This window comes from Varanus komodoensis, unplaced genomic scaffold, assembly GCF_004798865.1.
Source record: "Varanus komodoensis strain SLA01 unplaced genomic scaffold, ASM479886v1 scaffold1, whole genome shotgun sequence".
Taxonomy (NCBI): Eukaryota; Metazoa; Chordata; class Lepidosauria; order Squamata; family Varanidae; genus Varanus; species Varanus komodoensis.
This window is the reverse complement of record NW_025335268.1, coordinates 6404892-6419590: the sequence shown is the minus strand read 5'-3', so window position 1 is coordinate 6419590 and position 14699 is coordinate 6404892. Positions and strand designations below refer to the sequence as shown.

The following is a 14699-nucleotide window of genomic DNA, read 5'->3' as shown; positions in this document are numbered from 1 at the left end:
GCTGGCAAATTGGGGTTGCAGCCAGTGTCTAAATGAAGCTTTAAAAATTGATAAAAGTATGTTTTGTATGGAACAGTATCCCTGGAATGGATTCTGTTTGGCTGGAGCCCCAAGAGTGCATTAAAGCTGCTCTAATTAGGTGCTTATCTTCTGAATATAGGACAAGAAAACTCCAGTGAAATGGCATAGAACAGCTTGGTTTTGAAGGCATTATGATGGATTGTTAGGTCTGTGGCCATTTTGGAACAATAGGTCCTGGACTGGAGTATATAATGCAGAGATTGCAGGATCAATAGACCTGCATAGATGAATTGTCTATAATCCTTCACTGGTGGCTGCCTGTAGTTGCAAACCATACTAAAGAAATGGAATTAAATTGTGCAGTGGAAAAGGACACGCAGTATCACATCCCTTTACTAATTTTTGGATTTGCTTCCTCATAGGCTTCACTCTCAGCAACAAAGTCCAACACAGTATTGCTATCCGCTATGCCTGCAGCAATCTGACCATTGACTTTGATGGCTTCGTGGCCTGCATGATTCGCCTAGAGACTCTCTTCAGTAAGTGTTCTTGAAGCCAGACGGGGGGAAAATGGCTGGCATACGCCACACCTGCCCCAGGCTTTTGACTGACAAGTAAAAGATTTCTTCCTATTTTTAGCCCACATACGTGGAAGCGTGTGCCAGTAAAGAGGAACCATTGCAAAAAATCTCTAATTAGTTCTCTAATTTGCTAAATTTGATATGTAGTCAGCTCCCAAGCCAGGATAAGCTCCCAAACCTGTCAGCCTTTGAACCTGGTAATGTAGATCTAGGCACTCACAGAACGTAAATTGTCCACTCCCATCCTGCCCAACAAGACCAAAACCTTACCAACAGTAGCTGTCAAAGGGATCAATTTGCAAGCCATTCCTGACAACCCTGGGAATACTGTGACTCCACTGTGCTATATATAGAATTCTGTAGCAACCCGGATGGGATGTGACCAAAGGACTGACTTGCATGGGAAAGCACGATGGCCAAAGGTTCCAATCAACATCTCCCCACGGAGAGTATCTTCTGTACAGAAAGTGCATTTTTTCAGTACTTGTGCTGCAGTAATGAACTCCTGGGGAAGCCTATCTTTTGCACAAGTTAGTGCAGAGGGTGCTTTATGCATGTGTGCAATGTGAATTTACAGCTATCTGCCAGATACTGCTTGTGGCAGGAGCAGTCACAACAACTTACATTTATGTCTACATTATTTTGTAATTTTTATATATCTTGAACATTCTTTTCTACATTTCACTACAGCTGAAAACAATCATCTATTTAAAGTGGTGAACACCAATTGGGAGTTGCTTTATACTGTCCTAGATCAAATCAAGCCACAGCTTTCCCTTGAAGCAAAAATGACAAAACTGAGAATGTCATTCTTCAGACATCATGAGAAGGAAAGACTCCCTGGAGAAGACAATCATGTTAGGGAAAGTCAAAGGGGGAAGATGAAAGGGAATGCTAAATATTAGATGGGTGGAATCCATAAAAGCAGCCACAGTCTTGAACTTGGAAGAGCTGAACTGAGCTGTCATGGACAGGATATTCTGGATATTTTCATCACAGGGTCACCATAAGTCAGAGATGACTTGATGGCACATAACAACAGTAACAACAAAGCATTGCCTTCCCCAATCCATATGTTTTGGATTACAGCACCCATAATCCACAATCATTGGCCATGTTGGCTGGGGCTTTTGGGAGTTATGATCCAAAACATCTGAAAGGCACCAGGTCAGAAAAGGCTGCTCTAATTCATTTCTGTCCCTTTGGACTAGGAATGATTCTTCAGGCTTTCAGAGAGACATCTTTGCCAGATCTACCAGCAAATGCTGCGGTTCGACCTCGGTCTGTTTGCATGCAAAGCACTTGTTCTGCCATTGAATAGGGATAGGCAAATAAGATTTTCAAACTCACACACATTCTCTCCAGGAATAACTGCAAAGCACATCTCAGCTTGCTTCCATTTTGGTTTTCAGCCTGTTTTTTGGCTCATTGAAATAGGAAAAGTATGCCTTTCAGAAGAGAAGGATGCTTCTCTCTGCATATTTTTTTCAAAAGTGTAAAAGCACATTTTTTAAAAAATAGCATTTTGAGGCGAACATCAAAAACACACTTTGTTCTAACACAATAATCACACATTTAGAAATCTAGGAACATTTCTTCAAGAAAGATGCTTCTGCTTCTGTTCAGGATTGTGAATGGGGCATATTTCTGCTGACATTCTCATACATCCCTGCCACTGAGATACACAAGGCTGCATTGGCCCTTCCCTACCCACAGAGCAATGCCCCACCATTTCATGACTTCTTACGTCCTATTAGTATTTAGGATTGCAATTATCTGGGCTGGGTGACTTATTCCAGTAACAGCGAACTGTATAGTTGTTCCTGCTGTTTGAGAACCTGGGAATGCCACTTGTGTGTGCAAAAACATGTCAGGACAGGGCTTGGAACTGTGTGTGTTTTAACTGAATGCCCATATATTTGCGATTAAAGATGAACCTAGCAATCAATTAATGGGATACTGCTTTGGAGAAGTGTAGAGAATGTTGGAGAACCATAGTCTGATGTGTAATGTGTCATTATTAATATGTGTGTGGAGGAGAACTCCCTGTATGCAAAGTGAGTGGCTTCCAATTTGAAAGCTTTCCACGTAGATGAGTCAGTAAGTCAGTTTTATTCAGGCTTGCGACCTGCCTAATCACTGAATTTGAGGTTAGGAGAACATTTCCCTCCCTGTTAGTTTGTCTAGAGACATAAGGTGAAATCAGAAGCTATGCATTTTATAGGCTGGCCCATCTGTTGGTTTGCGCTTCTGAATTTATTTCCTTTGGGGACATATCTCTGCTCTAAACCTGCTTGCTGGTTGTGGCATGCTAGATTGTTAGAAATGATCTTAGGTGTGTGTGTACCCATGATTCTGGCTTTGTGCTGGTGAGATAGATTAGCTGACCTGTAGCCATGCTATTATCTTTTCTAAGAGAGGGAAATGCTTTGTTTGTGCATTGGGAAGTGTCTGTACACATGCAGCATTGCTTATTCTCATAGGCAAAAATCAGATTGTAGCTATTGTGGAAGCACCATTATAAAATTATGCTTGGAAAGAATTAGGCTACCTTCAGATTTGAAGAATTGTTCTAGAAATTATTCTCCTACACCATTCCATCTCCAGATTTTATACTTCTCATGTATCAGTAGGGGTGTTAAATTGATTTTGTTAAATCTTCACCATCTGCATTTAATGAATAGTGAGGTACCTTTCATTTTTGTACCCATCAATGGAACTCTGAAAGATGCAGATCCCCCCCCCACCCAGCCATTGCATTTTTATGGTTTTGTCTATGATGGATGTTTTCAGCAAGGGGTTGGTTTTTTTTTTTTTTTTACTTTTTAATAAGTCTAGAACTACTTTTGTGTAAAACTATGGAAAGTAAAACCAGTCAGAACACTGTCTGCAGAACCTGTGTAGCTAAGGAAACGTCAGTCTGCTGTAGCATCTGTAGGTCAGATTATAGAAGTCTGAAGCCAACTGCATCCACTGCGGATTTTTGCAATATTTTAATATATCAAATACTGCTATTTCTATATATAACACCTGCTCTTCTTTTGCCATCCAGAAATGTTCCAGATGCTAGACAAGGATAAGCATGGAACTGTCCAGCTCTCTCTGGCTGAGGTAATGACAATTAAACCTAAGTACTGTACATTTAATTGAGAACAACTGGGCAGCCAGGTGTCAACAGAAAATTAATGAAGAGAGGCAAGGCAGGAAACCACTGAAGCTTTCGGCCACGGGTGGAAAGACGTTTACCGGGTTCATACAACAGGAGCACCAGACAATGCTTGTTTTGGTTGGTTGTTCCTGGTCTCAGTCATGGTGACCAAATCATGGTTGTGAACTATCATCAAACATAACAATCTGTTCAAGGGTTTGATTGCTCCGTGCTTGCTCAACGTGTCAGCTGAAAGCAGACGGCTAACCTATCATGGCCCAAGCTCCAGAAAAAGTGAGCCATTTGGCAAGAGGGGTTGTTGTTGCTGTTTCCAAGTGTCTGGCCAGAGAGTGTGGCTAACAGCAGCCCCCACTTCGGTACAGCTGTCAGAGGCATCCTACCCCCATGTCTCCTGCCCTGGGTCTACTTTTGTGCAGGAGGTTGCAGCTGGCAACTGGCTCAGCAGTGCTGTCCCATTCTCAGGGCCGGGTCTCCAAGCAGATCAAGGACTGCTCCCCCTTCTGCCTGAGCTTGCCAATCTTAGGCAGGAGACAGGAGCTGATGACTAGCTTGGTGTGACTGCACTGCCAATCAGACCAGTCCCCATCCCACCTGCTGCCTGAGCTTAGGGCTGTGACTGGCTCAGCACTGCTGCCCTGAGAACAGTGCACCCAATCAGCTCATCAGCCTCCCTGTTAGGTTTCAGGGTGTGTCCTGTTTGCACAGTCAGTGGAGACTCCTTGTCATCTGCAGTGAGCTGCAATTGGTTAACAATTGTGGCTGTCACTTATTCCTCCCTATGGTGTTTCTTGGGAGTTGGCCGGCGGGGGGGGGGGGGGGTGAGAAGAATGGGGTGGGGGAGGCAGCAAAGCACCCACAAGGAGTGCCATCAGCTTTCAGGCTCATCATGGGTGCATGATACTTAATGGCAACCCATCATGGTGATTCGCTACGCTGAATTGCCTTTACTTGCAAATCTACCCATTGTCTAGACTAGGCCTACCCACTGAGACCCAAGGAGATGTAGATTTAGTATATATGTTTCTCACAAGCTGGGTTATCTACTTCTTTTATGCATGAGACATTTACAGCAGGGTTTGATAGCATGGTGCATATGGGTGCAATGTGCTCCTGGACACTTTTCCTGGCATCCACCAAGGTGTCCTACTTCTGCTTCCCCTCTCGTTTTTGTTCTTAGTTAATACATTAGCTCACCAGCAGCTGCAATTGCTGTGAAACGCCATTATAGAATCATAGGGTAGTAGAGTTGGAAGAGCTCAGAGGGCCATCAGGTCCATCCCCCTGCTCAGTGCAGGACACCAAGTTCAACCATCCCTCCCAGATGGCTGTTCAGCTGCATCTTGAATGCCTCTAGTGTGGGTGAGCCCACAAGCTCCCTAGGGAATTCGTGCCATTGTTGCACTGCTCTAACAGTCAGGAAGGTCTTCCTGATGTCTTGTAACCTGAACCCATTTTTCTGAGATCTGCCCTCTGGAATGGTTGAGAAGAGATCCCGGCCACATGAGGCACGAGGCCCTGCCCTCCAGCACCTCACTGCTGTTTTATGCTCCCTGCAGCATCTGCTGCTCAAGGCACCCACCTCACTCCGCCTAAAGCTGGGGATTCTGCTGCCTAGAAGAGGAGGAAAGTACAGCAACAAGCATGTTTCAGGCTCAGTGTGTTGTGTTATGGTTTGTAATACATTATTATAGATGGTCTGAACAATGTGTGAGTTGCCTTGAGAGCGGTAACCCTGAAAGGCCACCTATAAAAACACTAGGAGTAGACAACCACATACAAAGGTCAGGCTGGCAATTAAAATCAGACAACCACAGGGAGTGCATTGGAAGCCAGAAGACTTTCAGCTTGCCAGTATTGTTTTGAGTTGGGTTTTTTGTTTTGTTTTTTTTTAGGGAACTGCTTTTAAGTTACATTTTAATTAAAATTTCATTTTTAACCTGAATTTTGGGATTATTAGCAGCCCAGAACATCCTTTTTAATAGAAAAGCACAAATTAAACAAATAAATGCACGTAGGTTGGAGTCTCACTCTCACCCATTTTGGGAGAACATGCTGCTTACCAGGGTGTGGGTTATAGAGGGCTGGTCGGCAGGAAAGGTGCACCTTGGCTGAGCCAGGGCAGTGCCTTGGGTGTTGCAGGGCATCATGGGCTTGGCATCATGCCTCCTCACCAGCTGAACTCAGGCCACTGCCATCACTGTCCAATGGTGTGGCATGATCCTTTGGTGAATTGTGAGGAGAATCCAGGCTGCACTGAAAGGAGCTGGATCACAGTAGCCTCCAGGGATCCAGTGTCAGCAGGCAGCGTATCTGCTCCAGCTTCCAGCCCAAGCTTTTGTGGAGCTATCCATGGTGCTGAACCTCACCCAGGGATTGGTTTCAGTGTGATGCACAACCCCTTGAAAATTCAAAGCAGATCAGGTACCCAGTCCCACTGGCACTGAAGCCACCAGCCTCCACTGAAAATCTTGAGGTTCCAATGATGGGGCACAGAAAGAGCCTAAGGCCACTTAAGCCTAAGGCCCAAATCCAAGCTGCGTTCCTGCCAGCTTGGATTTGGGCATTCAGATGTTCATGGGTTCAGCTGGGTCCAAAGGCTTCCCCAAATATCCAAACAACTGGTCCAGTTTTGGAGACCCCTGCTGTCCCTTTGCCACAGGAGTGCTTCCGGTGACAACAGAACAATGCCAGAAGTGGTAGAGTTTTCTGAAATTTTAAATAGATGCCCTAATTAAGTAATCCTCTCTTTCTTCCACAGTGGCTGTGTTGTGCATTGGTCTGAGGCTCCATTTTGGGATCCATGGAGAGCTCCACAATGTACTTTTCCACCAAGATATTTCTGGGAAAGTTCCTAGACACCTTAAAAATACGATGAAGGAAATCAACCTTCTTTGTCCAATATTACATTTGTAATGTAAAGTATGATTCAGAGTATAATCAAGTATAGGGGGAGACAACTAAAGGCCAGTCTAGGAAGTAGATCCTTAAATGCAACTTTTATGATGATTTTCATATGTTATGAAGCTCGAATGTCAATGCAGTGATTAGCTTTCAGATGGGTAGGATGGAAATCAGCAAACCTCATGTCTACCAAGCTGCTTTTCTTCGTTTTACTACCATTTAACTGTTAAATGAAACTATTAAACTGTTAAACAACGCACCGTGTGGTGTGGAGAGCACAGCAATTACATGGCTTGCAGTAGAAGCAAATCTCATCCACAACCCCCACTTTGCAAATACTTGGTAGTCAAGCAAGGGCTGACTTTGCACGCCTTCATTAACAGCAGAACCTTCAGAAATGAGGAAGAGGCTTCTATCATCCAAGGCTTCTGGTACCATCTCTGCAGTTTATGCATTCCACATGTTTGTTTGTAGGTTCCAAAATTACAAAAGGCCTTTTTGGGAGACACTCCCCTATATACATTTTTAAAAGGCAATGTGAGAAAAGAAATGCCTCAAGCAGTGCAGAGACACATAGTGAAGCCTGTCATAATAATGCAGCAGATGAGGATTGGCTTGGAGTGCATATAAGCCACCACTAAGGCATCTTAAGAAAGGCTTTGAAGAGCAAATGCATTTTCAGGGGAACATGGACGAGGTGGCTCAGGTGTTGGTAGGCTCAGGTATAACCTATCCAGGGACCAAATCTTGCAGCTTTAAGCAGCTGGCAACCACTGGACCAATGGCTGCATATAGCAGAAATGAAATATATATTCCCTTCTCCCTGCCAGAATGCACTCTATCCTACTAGTTCAATAGAAGAAGTGGGATTGACAAGGTGATAATTGGAGTCTTCCAGAATCCCATCTAGGACCAAAGAATGAATCCATCAAAAACACTACAGCTCTGTTCACAGTGTATAATTTAAAGGAAGATGGAAGTGCTGCTCTCTAGCCAGGATTGGCTCTCAGCTACGCTTCTTTTCTTCTGTTGATTCAAATACCACCACAGTTTAACACATATTATTATTCTTAATGATATAGGACATTTACCCACTATACGTCATCATAAAGATTCCGGGGTGGTGTACACATTTCATTAAAAAACATAATACGGTAAAATACAATCAGTACAAAAACATCATTCGTAAAGGAGTAATTAAAGTGAGCTAGGACTTGAAATATATTTTCTTGTATTCTTCTGTTTACATTTAATTGGATTTTTGTTTGATACAACTCTGACAGATTAAGCAGTCTGGCTTGCTCTGTTTTATTTAAATATTTAGATTCTTACCCGATCAATCATCACTTTGCCACCATGTCATCAACCACCTTAAAACAGAAATAAAATACAGGATGAAGTAGGTTTTCCTCAAAAAAGCCATATAATCAACTTCTTTCATGTGTTGCTTTCCGTGTTTAGAGAGTACTGATGTAATGGGATATACCGCAGAATGAAGGAGATATTCCATAAGCAAATACTGGCTGTACATGAACCAAAATATCTGTGTAACATGAATGGAGAAGCTGAGAAATGGATGCAAGAAAAGCACAGGCAGTTTTAGATGGAGATGAAACATCTAAAATTCTGGGAGACAGGAGTTCAAAAGACCCAAAATGTCTTCTCAGCCTTCTTTCTAACCTAATATGCAGGCAAAACTGTTTCCCTCTTTTACCTTCATAGAGATGCAACAAGGGCTGGCCCTTGAGCCAAAGAGTTTGGTGCTCTGCAGTCCAGGTGTCAGGGCAGAATGAACCAGGGAGGGTCAGGTGATGGGCCGGCCATCAGAAAACAGCCCCCACCCCCATTAAGTACCTGAGCTGGGATGGGGAGGCTGCCCCCCCTTTGCTGGTGCTCTTCAGTGCATTCTCCTTTCATAGGTTTTATAATCAAGGGCAGCTGACAAGCATGTACATAGTTACAGATGCTTGTTTCATGACTGCTAATTTTAGACTACATTATTCTATTCTACAACCAGCTGGTGCTTATTCTCAAGTCAACGGTCATGTTCACACATCATGCTCAGCGGCCCTGTGAATAACCAACAGCAGCTGGGTTCATTCCAAATGTTAAACCCCTTAGGAATTTTATCCATGTCCTGCAGTTCAGATTCCTCTGTGCTTGACAGATGACCAGACCAAGCAGGGCTCCTGCTTGCCTCCTCTTCCTCCTTCCTTTTCCCCTCCCCTCAGTATTCTTGTGTGTGTGTCCAGTAGATAAATGGAGCACTGGAGTGGGTTGTTGTTCCCTCACTCTACACAGCATTGTCTGCTGGGGCAGTGGGTGGGCATGGGTGGGATCAAAGGATCTACCAGACTCTGCACAGTCTGTTCCCCAGGTTTTTCTCCCCAACTGCGTTGCACTGAATGATCAGCAGGCAACCCTGCATTAGTTTTCTGCTCACACATGCTATTAATAAAAGCTTGTCCCCCACTCATAAAAACATGCCTTGGCAAGGTATGAGAAGAGCCCAACGCGCAGAAAATAGATGCTCTTGCTGCTTTTGTCCCTGTGGGGCAAGAGATACCTCACGGCAGTCTTCCTCCTGCTCACCTGTGTGGGCTGTGCAGAGTTCTGCTCCTGTCCTTCTTTATCTTTGGAAGACAGGCCCTCTTGGAAGAAGAAGGCTCCCTTTGTTTATGCTTCAGGCACAGCACTTCAGTAGCTGGTGTCAGACAACTGCTGAAAAACAAGGACTTTCCTCTGTGCCAGCTTCCCTCGATTCTCAGGGCCGTGCCTGCAAGGAGCTGATTGAGGTTGCCTTCTGTCTCTTCATCACGCAACAAACGGAATGTGGCGGTGCTCATCAGTCTTCCTTCTGTCTCGGCATTCATGAGCACTCTCCTGAAAGCCTGCTTGCAAGCTGCTACACAGGGAACGGCAGAATGGAGCAAGCGGGGAGCAGAAATCAAGGACTTTCTAGGCCAGCCTTTCCCAACTGGTTGCTTTTGAGATGTTTGTTTGACTACAACTTCCAGCAGTTCTAACCATTGGCCAAGCTGGCTGGTGCTGATAGGAGCTGGAGTTCTATAATATCTGGAGGCCCACAGGCTCCCCACTCCTGGTATAATGCAGGAGATTTCTCTGCACATCCTACTGATCCACTTTAATTTTGTTTCGAACTTATTGATGGATTGGATTGGATTGGATTGGATTGGATTGGATTGGATTGGATTGGATTGGTTTGTCTACCACCTTTCTACTACAACAACTGGAGCCCAGGGTGGCTAAAAACTGTAGGAACAAAATCACTACAATAAACATTTGGTTTAAATGACAATGAAGCAAATACATTACTGAATAAAGCAGCACACAACCAAATAGTCCGGCTTACACACGCAAGCCTTCTGAAGAAAAGCATGCTTGCTTTCCAATGGAGGGGCAGTCGAGAGGGAGACAACCTCATCTCGCTTGGAAGGGCATTCCATAGCTTGGGAGCAGCCTCCAAGAAGGCTCCCTCTTTGTCATCACCACACGTGTATCTGAAGGGGGCGACTCTGAGAAGGGACCTTCCCCCAACGGTAGAACCCAGACAGGGTTGTGTGGGCAAAGATGGCCTTTCAGGTCACAAGCCACATCACAGCTCCGACACATCAGCTCTTGGGCAGCTCAACCAGAGCTGTCCCTCTTCATTCCGCTGACTTTAGTCGCTCAGTTCTCAAGGATGAATTCCTTATCAGTGACATTTGGGGAGGATAGAACAGTTCATCAGCGACTGAGCTATTCATCAGGGATTAACGATACCGCGACAAACTGTGCACTATGCAGCTTCCAGCACAGTCCCTTTGGGTTATTATTTAATTATACATAATACTTGCATTCTACTTTTGTACAGCTCTTAATTTTCAGGGGAGCCAGAAAGAGTGATTAGCATTGCAGCATGGGGATTATTCAGGCAAAAGCGTTCTGCTGTGCTTTAAAAAAATCTACATAATTGTACACTGTGCTTGATCCCATTCACTGCATTCCCAAACAGGCTTTCACTAGAGGGCAGTGGTAAGAGTTCGGTTGCCCCAAACAGACCAGATGGACTGCTATTGCTGTGTGTCTTGTAGGGTGAATACATCCAAGAAACTTCATGCAAGAATACATGCAAGAACTTGTTCATTAGGTGACCCATTTTTGCTGCTCAGATGGGAAGAGATAGATGGGAAAATATCACTTTTTGGAGGGACAGGACTGAAGTCAATTAAGCCAAGAAAGGAGATTAAATGAAGAGAACTTGTGGAGATGAAGTTCCAGCCTTCACTTTAATTTGCAAACACTGTCAGTCAGAGAATCTTCAGGTAGGTATCCCAAACAAGTGCATGGGCACATCATTAAAATTAATAGCAGGCAAGAAACAAGGGTTTTGTTAAACCTGTTCCATCTGTGTTTCACAGATTGTCAGCTGCTTTTTTCCCATTGGCTGCTCATTGATGGAATTGAGTATTTTTGGAATGTTCAAACATTTCTATCCACTTGCACTAATATGCATAGAGTTTTAAAGCCACAGTCTTATAGCCACTTACCTGTTCCAGGCGGACCCTCAAAGGATTGCACTGAATGTCAGATACCCTGTTGATGAAAAGCATTGGATTTCCTGGAGAAGCAGCAACTTGGTTGTGCACATTTTCAGGTATCCATATATGTGGTCCAAACTCAAATATGCTTTCACTGATTCGTTTCCAACCTTATGCTGCCAGGAAAAGTTGGAAAGTCATTCTCAGTTCACACAACATGCATTCATTGTATTCTTGGATCTCTTCTGTATCCAGGTACAAAGGTGAAGAATGCATTGATGGGAAAAGGTTACACAAGTTAAATCATATCTATTTAGAAACCTGCAGTACAAGGAAAAGATGAAGAAGATGACATGCATGATTGCATTGTCACATGGCTTCAGCATCCACTCCCCAAAATGTCCTATTAATTGATTTCCCTAATTATACCACAATGCCCTCGCTAATTAACCAGAAAATCACTTCAGTCTATTAAAAGGCCTTTATCTAAAATATGTACTGCCACAGAGCTCTTAGAAGCAGACACAGTCTGCGCTGTTCAAATACCAACCTCAGAGTGGTTGTTTTCAATATTCTGCCTGTACAGATAAGGAGACAGAAATCTTGATTCTAGCAGTGTTGCTACGAACAGTAACAATAGTACAGGAATTTTTCTTTGTGCCTAAAACTAGCCCCAGCCTTCCTGTGGTGATGGCAGGCCAAGATTCATTTCAGCTCATGCATGTTCAGGGCAGGGACCCTTTTGGGTCTGGAGACTGGAATGCCCTGAGACCACCTCTGGGTGGCTGGTGTTTGGGAGTTGGACCCTGCACCAGGCTGTCAAGGGTGGACCCAGGGTACCTGAGTTTACTGGTTCCTGATGGAGCACCACCCAGAGGTCTTCCCGCTGCTGCCCCTGTCAGGAAACCTGCTTTGCTACCTGAAGGCTCTTCGCAGCCAGGTAAGTTCCACTCAGAGCAAAGCCTCCTCCATATCTCAGCTGGAGAGCCATTTTTGCTCTGCTCAGGCTTCCCACAGTGGCAAAGCCCACTGAAGTTTCAGCCTTAGCGCCCTTGACTTCCACACATGCTCCTCCTCCTTGAGGGGGCGGGACCTTGGGCAGGGTATCCCCCGAGACACCACGTGCTTGAAAGGCCAGTCCAGGGGGTCAAATTCTACCCACAGGGTGGCAGTTCTGCCTCTCTGCCCATCCTTCTTTCACAGCCCTGTGGGTTTTGTTGCCTCTTTGGGGGTGGAGCTTATTACATCACATTACATTTATACTCACCTTTCTTCCTCTCGCAAGGAATCGAAAGCAACTCACAAGTTTTTCTCCTCTTCACTTTATCCCCTCAACAACAGCCTTGTGAAGTAGGTTAGGCTGAGCGTCTGTGAGTGACCCAGAGTAGCCCAGTGAGTTTCATGGCGGAGCAGGGACTAGAACCCGCATCCCTGGAGCCGCAGTCCAGCGTTCTTCTGTACCACACTGACTTAGAGTGCAGTCCTCCCAGCACACTTTCTTATTCATGCAAGTAACATTTGAATAGGCTTTTATCTGCATCGCATGATAATTAGCAGTTTGTAATTGCACATTCTTAAATTAATGAACATAGATAAGCAAGGCAAGTCCAGCAGGGGGTATGTGTCATTCATGCCTTCTTTTTCTGACTTTCAAGTCACTTAAAATTCTTCTTGCCTTGGTGATAACAAAGGTAAAAATTAGCATACTTCACATGCTACTTAATATGAGAAACAATTAAATTTCTTAAATCTGTATATTTAGGATTAACTAAATTGCATCCAGGCTGCACTGCCTAGATTATGTTCTGAGATTCTGGGATGCTGGCTGATCAGAGAGTATGGTTTGCTTATACAGACTTCACACTAAACCACACTTAATGCTCCTTAACCATGGCTTTGTATTAAGACCATTGAAGTGGTTTGAATATTATGATAAACCATGGTTCATTGTGACAGGGAGAAACTTCAGCAAGTCTTGGGTTCACAGTCATGCATGCTCCAGCTTCCCCTCCCCTCCTCCCCTCTCCTCTCCAGAGGAGATTGGAAGCTTCACTTTTGGTTTTTAAATTAACCACAGTTTAAGGTTATGTCTCAGCTGTAAACTGTTCTTAATCTAACCTATGGTTTATTTAGACAAACCAGGTTCAGCAACTGTCATTTGATGTTGACTTGTTTCAAACAAAATGTTGTTAAAGCTAACTATAATTTGATGGTGCAACAAACTTCTGTGCCATCTATCCCTCTTTGTTTGTGGGCTTCCTCTTGTGCTCAGTCCTGCCTTAGAAAGGGAGCTGGGCTGAAAGCAAGTCTGCAAAAGCTTGCAGAGATTTGGTTGTGCAACGGGCAACCTTCTTCATATCACTGGCAGCGCAAACACAGGCTGCAAACCATATGTGCAGAAGAATAATGCCACTCATGCTGCAGTTGCACAAGACTTGATTCTGGCAAGTGCCACATGGAGTCTTGGCGTGCTTGCCACAAAGTCAGTCTTGTGGCCCCAAGAGAGCAGGCTGGAGCCTGGGGGGCTGAGCCCAGGAGATCTAAGGGAATCTCAAACCCAAAAGGGATTCTTTACACATCCCTGCTATAGTTAGGCAGTGAGGAAGAAAGGGCTGTTTGTGATCTTAATGCTCAAGGAAATGCAAATCTGTTATAAGCCATGATTTATCATCTCTAGGATGGCTACAAGGAAGGGTTTGGAAGCATAATTATTATTGCATTTGTAGTCCACCTTTTTCCCTCTTGCAAGAAACCCAGAACAGCTTACAAAGTTCTCCTCTCTAGTTAATCCTCACAACAAAGAGAACCCTGTGAGGCGGGTCAGGCTGAGAGTCTGTGACTGGCCCAAAGTCAAGTCACCCAGGAGGTTTCCTGATTGAACAGGGACTAGAAGTAGAGTGCGCCACATCCCCAGTCAACACTCTTAAAACTGGGTTGCTGTTTAAAATTGAACCCGAGTCTGCCTGGGCCTTTTCAGGTTCCCGAACCACAACGCCACACTGGCCTTAATGTTAGATAATCCATGGCTTTGTTAATATAACAATGATCTTCTCTCCATTGACACTTCCTGACCTAAAGGGAATATTGCAACCCCTCATTTTAAAAAAATCAATATAAGGGTTAAGGGCAGAAAAGGAAGCGAGCCATGCGATAACATGTCCTGCATCTTTCCTGCTTCTTCAAATGGTGAAGAGTCTTTGTTTAAGGCTTTTCTTCAGATATGCCTTTAGAGAGTTCAGCTTGGCAAGGATCCCTTAATGTAAGTGCAAAGCCTTCTGATGAGGGTGCTCAAAGCCTCCAGCTTGTTCAAACAATGCCAGTGTAATTTGTCTTTTCCTAGAGAGAAATTCCTAAAAACCTCTGAAGGGTTTTTTTTTAATAGCTGTGTGCCTGTTCTAAAAAGGAAAAAAAAGCTATAAGTCAATGTGTAGTTACCGTTAAAAAGACCTCTGAAATTTGATCGAAGAATCGCTTTGCAGCAGCCTT

The 14699-nt window shown here is 44.2% G+C and overlaps 1 protein-coding gene across 1 annotated transcript in view; it reads left to right on the top strand.

Annotated features, from left to right (window-relative positions):
* The window catches only part of LOC123032371 (calpain-8-like), a 55880-nt gene extending 49327 nt beyond the window's left edge, over positions 1–6553 (top strand). The window contains exons 19-21 of the mRNA XM_044448216.1: positions 444–560; positions 3655–3713; positions 6530–6553. Coding sequence (XP_044304151.1) covers positions 444–560; positions 3655–3713; positions 6530–6553 — 200 coding nt within the window. The remainder of the gene's footprint in view (positions 1–443; positions 561–3654; positions 3714–6529) is intronic.
* Positions 6554–14699: the final 8146 nt, after the last annotated feature.